This window comes from Juglans regia, chromosome 7 (genome assembly GCF_001411555.2).
Source record: "Juglans regia cultivar Chandler chromosome 7, Walnut 2.0, whole genome shotgun sequence".
NCBI lineage: Eukaryota > Viridiplantae > Streptophyta > Magnoliopsida > Fagales > Juglandaceae > Juglans > Juglans regia.
The window spans coordinates 12,079,794-12,087,441 of NC_049907.1; the positions used below are offsets into that span (position 1 = coordinate 12,079,794).

At 36.9% G+C, this 7,648-nt stretch overlaps 1 protein-coding gene across 1 annotated transcript; it reads left to right on the forward strand.

The window, feature by feature from the left end:
* Positions 1–1,193: 1,193 nt before the first annotated feature.
* LOC108984459 (3-ketoacyl-CoA synthase 1-like) lies at positions 1,194–3,073 on the forward strand. The gene is made up of 2 exons (XM_018956430.2): positions 1,194–1,528; positions 1,619–3,073. Exons 1-2 carry the CDS (start codon positions 1,249–1,251, stop codon positions 2,830–2,832), a joined length of 1,494 nt encoding a protein of 497 aa, XP_018811975.2. The 5' UTR covers positions 1,194–1,248; the 3' UTR covers positions 2,833–3,073.
* Positions 3,074–7,648: the final 4,575 nt, after the last annotated feature.

Genomic DNA, 7,648 nt, shown 5'->3' on the forward strand with positions numbered 1-7,648 from the left:
AATGATAGTTATAATCGTGAGTGTATAAGCGCTGTACTATCATTTTAAAAGGTGAATAAATTCGGGACCTATATGAAAAAATAATAATTTTTTAACAGTAAACTTCACTCTTTTTCAAAACAATTGTACGGCGCTTGCGTATTGTAAGACTGTATGTAGTATTACTCATATCTATTTGGGTGTCAATCGGCCTACGTACACTAGAACTAGAAGACACAATGAGGCTTGTGCTAAATGCTAATGGCACTCGGGCGAAACCAATATTGAACATCATTTCGGAAGCTAGATTTTGAATTTTGGCCGAATTTAGAGTTTGAATATTTACTTCCTACTATTCCTATGGTAGTTGAGCTATATATATCCAATCCCTTCTTGGAGCTAAACCCATTAATTGTTCAAAACTATCTTTCTAACTTTTCTTTCACTAAAGCCTCTTTTTTTATGCATATTAATAAGATTAAATGAAATGAGAAAATTATAAGTAATAGTGAAATAATATATAAATAATAGTGAAATGGTTTGAGTTAAGATATTTAACGAGATTTTGATAAATGAAGGAGATCAAAAAGTTAAATAAAATAATTATAAAGTTAAAATATTGTTAGAATATAATTTTTTAACCTAATTTTTATTTTGAAATTTGAAAAAGTTGAATTATTTTTTATATTTTGTTTGGAAGTTTGACAAAGTTGTAATAATTAGATAAAAAAAGTTAAAAATTTAAAATTAAAAGTACTATTTGTGTTTAAGTCATAGTATTTAAATGTTAAGATGAGATGAGATGGATTGAGTTCATCTCAACATCTAGACCCGGCCTAAAGTTCTAAATATCCTTTCTTACTTCCCCCATATTTCATGTTCAAATATCTCTCTCTCTCTAGCTCTTATGTTCAACAAACTATCTGCTGCTTTCAATTCTGCATTAATTCTTTTTTTTTTTAGGGTTTATAATATGAGAAATTTTATTTACAGTCTCCAAGTGGGGACTGTATATACAAACCTTTTATTAAATAGAAAACATCATTTTAAGAGAGATAATTTTGTAATTTTAAAAAATTTTAAAATAAAATTATCTAAATTTATATTATAGTCTCTGAATAAAAACGGTACCTAACATTGCTCTTGTGATCATATAGCTAGCTCAGCTTCCCATAGTCTTCTTGTTTATAAATAAATAAACATAAGACGTACCGGTACGATCAATAACCCAAAACACAAAACAGAGAGAGTAGTAGACTAAGGAAGATAATGGATAACGAGAGAATAACGGCCGAAATGGCGTTTAAAGACTCGTCCTCCGCTGTTATCAGGGTCCGGAGACGCTTGCCAGATTTCTTACAGTCTGTGAAGCTAAAGTACGTCAAGTTAGGCTATGGCTACTCACGCAGCCCGGCCACTATTCTAATGTTCGTTTTGATTTTGCCTCTGGCCATTTCCTTGGTGCTTAAGCTCACCAATCTGCAACTAGACACCGTGTCTGAGTTATGGACAAACCAGAGAGTTTTGTTCCACAACCTCATTAATACAGGTACAACCTCCGCTGGTACTCTTTCTTTGATTCTAATCCTTTTCTGCGTGATCTTCTGGTCCAAGCGGTCCAGACCAATTTATCTTGTAGATTTTGCATGTTACAAGCCGGATGACAAACTAAAAGTTACTAGAGAGTTTTTCCTAAAGATGAGTGAAGATAGTGGAGCATTCCAGGAGGAGAGTCTCCAGTTTCAGAGACGAATAATATACAGGTCAGGTCTTGGTGACGAGACTTATCTACCAAAAGGAATTACGTCCAGACCGCCAACATTAAGCATGGAAGAGGCCCGGTCCGAGGCCGAGGCTGTTATGTTTGGTGTCGTGGATGCAATTCTAGACAAAACCGGAATTAAAGCAAAGGACATTGGAATCCTTGTTGTGAACTGTAGCTTATTCAATCCAACCCCATCTCTCTCCTCCATGATTGTGAACCACTTCAAGCTCCGAACCGACGTTAAGTCCTACAACCTCGGCGGCGTGGGTTGCAGCGCTGGCCTTATTTCCATCGACCTCGCAAAAGATCTCCTTAATGCAAACCCAAACACGTATGCCCTCGTCGTAAGCACCGAAAACATTACTCTCAATTGGTACTTAGGCAACGACCGATCGATGTTGTTATCTAATTGCATATTCCGCATGGGGGGTGCAGCCGTGCTGCTATCGAACCGGTCACGGGATTGGGGCCGTTCCAAGTACAAGCTGGTCCACACTGTTCGAACCCACAAAGGCGCGGACGACGAAGATTACAACTGTGTCTATCAAAGAGAGGACGAAAAAGGAACTGTCGGGGTTCAACTCTCTAAAGATTTAATGGCGCGGGCCGGACATGCATTGAAAACGAATATCACGACCCTGGGTCCTTTGGTTCTGCCATTTTCTGAGCAATTCATCTTCTTTGTTACGTTGGTGAAGAAGAAGATCCTGAAGGCGAAGGTGAAGCCATATATACCGAACTTCAAGCTGGCTTTCGAGCACTTCTGCGTACATGCAGGCGGGAGAGGAGGGTTGGACGAGTTGGAGAAAAACTTACAACTCAGTGAGGGGCACTTAGAGCCGTCGAGGATGACGCTGCATCGTTTCGGGAACACGTCGAGTAGTACGTTATGGTACGAGTTGGCATATACGGAGGCAAAGGGTCGGGTTTCAGGGGGCGACAGGGTCTGGCAGATTGCTTTCGGCGCAGGTTTCAAGTGTAACAGCGCGGTATGGAGAGCAATAAGAACGATTCCAGTGGACGTTTCCCGACATAACCCATGGGTTGACTCAATCGATAGGTACCCGGTTAAGGTTCCTGTTGCATAGGATATCAACGTGGCAGAGTATAAGTGGTGGAGACGGTTTACGTCGGTTTCTGTTATATGAAATCACTATTTTTTATGCATACTGATTAATCAAAATAATTATTTTATATTAACAAAAACATATAATCAATTATGTTAATAAAGTATGCAAGAAATCTGATTCTCTTTTATATATAATGAGACAGACAGTCCACGTTGTACTATTACAATTGTTTTTAATTTCAGCATAAAAAGTAAAATAATCTCCCAAAATTTTCTATTATTTTATTTTCTTATTTTGGTATGAATATAGTAAATATAAAGGATAAAATAGGATTACATATTAAAATAAATTAGCCTTTAGATGGATTAGTCTCTAATTTCTAATTTTGGACGACTTTTTTTTGTCCACGTACTCAGCTTTCGTTGACACATTTTTTAGCCAGGTCGACTAAAAGAATTTGTGCCAGGTAACATCATGTAAGCCATCGCCATTCAAAATAATATTACCTCTGTAAGTAAATAATAGTAAATCGTATAAATGATGTCAATAATAGATTCATCGTAAATGCAAGATATATAGACACATGAAGCGGATTTCATAACATATTTTTAGCAACATTTTGAGAAATTTCCTCAAACACTCTAGGCCCTAACGTCCAATAAAAATAGATTTTAAGGTGCAGTTTGGATAATAAGATAAGATGAGATTTTTTAAATAAAAGTTAAAAATTAAATATAATATTATTTTTTAATATTATTATCATTATTTTGATATTTAAAAAAATTGAATTATTTATTATATTTTATATAGAAATTTAAAAAATTTATAATAACGAGATGAGATGAAATTAAACACATTCACTATTCAAATAGAGCTTAAGAAATCCAAATCTCAATTCACATATATAATTTGAGGCTCAAATGAAGACAAAAGAGAAGTTTCTTTCTATTTGTCATCTAATATTGAGCCACACATGCACATAGCAGAAAAGAACAAACAGAGAGCATCAAGGATATATATATATATATATATATATATAATATGTATGAGAAATATTATAACTATAAAAAGATTACATAATAGTAAACTAAAAAAATTGACGTGACTTGGATCTGTAGTATATGTCAGATTATTTTTATTACAAATTAGATCTAATTGATCACTTAAAGTTACATCAATCTAAAATCACATGATTACTTGAAAGCATTCCGATGTTTTATCTTGAGTGCGTTTGGAACATAAACTACTCTCAACTCATCTCAACTCATCATTACAACTTTTTCAAATCCCAACACAAAATATAATAAATAATTCAACTTTTTCAAATCTCAAAATAATAATAATATTAAAAAATAATATTCTAATAATATTTTATCATCTCAACTCAACTCAACTCAACTCACTTCAACATTCAAACTCTTAGAGTTTTGTTACAAATCAACAACTATTCCCATCACATCACACATGAGGTGGAAATTTATTTTTTGTTTTTTTATAGGGTGTGTGGATGTTTTTCATAGGGTGTAAAAGTGTTTTTCATAGGATATTGGGTGTAGGGTGGTAAATAATGACTGATGAAAAGAATTTTTCTTTATCTTATCATACATTCAACAAGATTAATTAGGGTATAACTCTTAACTGATATGTTTTTTTTTATAGGTTACCCGATTGTATGTAATTGAATACATTATTATTTATAAATTCTTAGTTCCGTCACGTCTAAATTTATGAGATTGCAGTACTCAACATAAAATCCTAATTATAACGATCATAAGTAGGTGCGGGAGTTACATATTCTGCCTCTACAAGGAATTGGATTTCACCAGACCAGGTTGTTAATTTGAAGTTTTTTGGAGGCATTTGTATAGTGGTTGAGCTTATTTGGTTTTCTTGAGGCTTAGGTTTTGGATGCACTCGGCCATATGCTCAGAATGCACCAGACCAGACCAGGTTGTTGCGCACTTCTGAATGCAATTGTTGGATGCACTCAGCCATATGCTCAGTTGCTACACTAGAGCCAGGAAGTTTGGGAAGGGGAACAAGGTCTAGAGTATGTTTCGGTGGACTGGTATACACAACCTCGAAAGGTGTTTTCCCAGTGGAACGAGTGCACATATTATTGAAAGCAAACTCCACTTGTGGAAGAGCAACGTCCCACTACTTTGGTTTGTCTCCTGAAATGCAATGGATCATGTTACCCAGCACACGGTAGATCACTTTCGTTTGGCCATCCGTCTGGGGGGTGGTAGGTGGTGCTATATTTGAGGGAGGTGCCAAACTTCTTCCATAGAGATACTAAAAAATGACTTAAAAACTTGACGTTCCAATCAGAAATTAGACTTTGGTACTCCATGGAGACTAACAATTTCCTTGAAGAACAGGTTGGCTATATTGGAGGCATCCGATGTCTTTCGGCAAGGAACAAAATATGCCATTTTGGAGGATCGATCAACAATGACAAAAACAGAATCTGCACCCCTCTGAGTGTGCGGCAAACCAATCACAAAATCCATGCTCAAATCTTCCCATATGTTTTCCGAGACTAGTAAAGGAGTATACAACCTAGTGTTTTGTGCTTGCCCTATCTCCACTTGGCACACAGGGCAATTTTGAACAAACCTTCCCACATCACGTCTGAGTTGGGGCCAAAAGTAACGCTCAGCTGTGAGAGAAATGGTCTTATCTCGTCCAACATGACCACCTAAGCCTCCTCGATGCAAATCACATAAGATGTGTTCCCGTAATGAAGATCGAGGGATACAAAGTTGGGTGCCACGGAAAAGGAATCCGTCTTGGACATGGTATTCAGCCATTGGTTGTCGTGTGATACATTTGCTCCATATGTTAGCAAAATCCACATCTTTGGCATATAATTCTTTCAGTTGCGAGTAATTGCATACAGTGGCTCAAAGCATCAGCTAAACAAAATAAAACAGAGGAAGAGTTGTGTCTTCCAGAGGTAGACCAATAGCCAAAGCAACACACACTTTTATTATAATATCATCAACTGAACTTTCTCTCTTACATTGGAGATCAATATAAACCAATCCAAGAAAGTAAAGATATTGCTTTTAAATGGAAATTAAAGACAAACTAAAAAGGAAATAAATCAATTTGCTGTTTATTAGAAATCTGCAGAACAATCAGCATGTAAATGGCAGAAATGCTAGAATCACGATGCAGAGAGAAAGTCAAGCGTGTTGCCAAGTTTATTGCCTTTATTGCCTTGCCACTTTATTCTAACTCGTGTCCTTGATCAAAGTCCTCTAATATATAGTCGGTTTGGATACGGATACCAAAATCCTTTCAACTCATTTTATTTTATTTTATCTAATTATTATAATTTTTTTAATTACTAAATAAAATATAATAAATAATTTAACTTTTTTAAATTTTAAAATAAAATTTATATTAAAAATTTATATTATAATAATATTTTATTTAATTTTCAACTGCAACTCATATCAACTCATTATGTAACACCCACGTCCATTGGATTCTTTTCTTTTCCCTCTTGCCTCCCCAGGCCCGATAAACTTCCCCAAATTTTTTTCCTTATTTTTTTTTATGTAGCCTCAACACTGAGTAACCTCCCCTACCCCCACGACGTCGTTTGAGTTGAGTATTATCTTTCCTCATGCATTTTATCTTTTCAACGGTTTTTCACTTTCAGTTTCTACACTTCCGAGAATCCTCAACCCAAATCTCCATTATCTCCACATCTAGGCAGTTTGAATTTCCTTTCCCTTTTTTTTACTTCTCTTCTTTATTTCATTTCAGCATCACTCACGTCTCACCCTTTCTACTTTTTATTGTCTTTTACTTGCAGTGCATTTCTATTTCCAACCTGACAAACTCTATCTATCCATGTCTCTTATACTCTCGGTTATCTCTCTTAGAGTCTTTCTCGTTCATTGCAAACTTCCTTGCAATCACTGTAGCCAGGGCCATCACTCACTACCGCGACATCGCCCACCATCCTGCACAGCCACCATCACGCCAACTTATAGCTTTCACAGATGAACCAATGAGCCATTGCTCACCCTCTCAATCCCACAACCATAGGAAAGCAACCACCACCACCATAGCATCCACGCAGTCACTGTGCCCTGTAATGTCGCTACACCCGTGCACCCCCACCGTAGCGCCACCACCTCCATCTCAGCCGTAACAAAAAGTTTTTTGTTTTTATGTTGAGAACTCTTGCCGCTGAGTGCAGTTCGGAGACCCACTTTCAGAGGCTCCAGCCACCATGCTGCAACCCCTTTCAACTGCTCAGCCTCGGTACAACCAAGAACTCCTCCACTAAGGCTGTTCATCTGGGTCGGGTTTTTTCTTGACTCGGTTCGGAACCCGAATAACCAGGTTCCAGTTAAGGGTTTCGGCCTGGATTTAATTTGGGAAAATACTCAGGTACGTCCGGGCTGGGTTTCAGATTTTAAACCCGGAACTCGGCTTTAAACCCGGTATCAAGGTTTTTTTTTTTCCCTTATGCATTCAATCCGTAAACAAAAAGCAATTCCAAACCTTCTGCGTTAGTTCAAAATTTCGAGCAAATGCAGAAACCACGTACATGTTTCTGTCTTTCTTCTCTCGACTTAGGTCGTTCGTTTCCTCCATTAAAATGCCAATAGAAGCATTTTTTCTCGCTTCTCATTGGAACCTCAAGTTCATCAACAATGGCAGAGACCAACGACTCTTTGCCGCAGACCCATCAACCAAACCCCATGCTTTAGTCTCTCTTCCACACCCTTTGCAAAACAGAGACGGACAAGGATGGCAGGAGCTATCCTTACTGGAATGAAAAGCACAACGTGGACATCTCAATGCATGC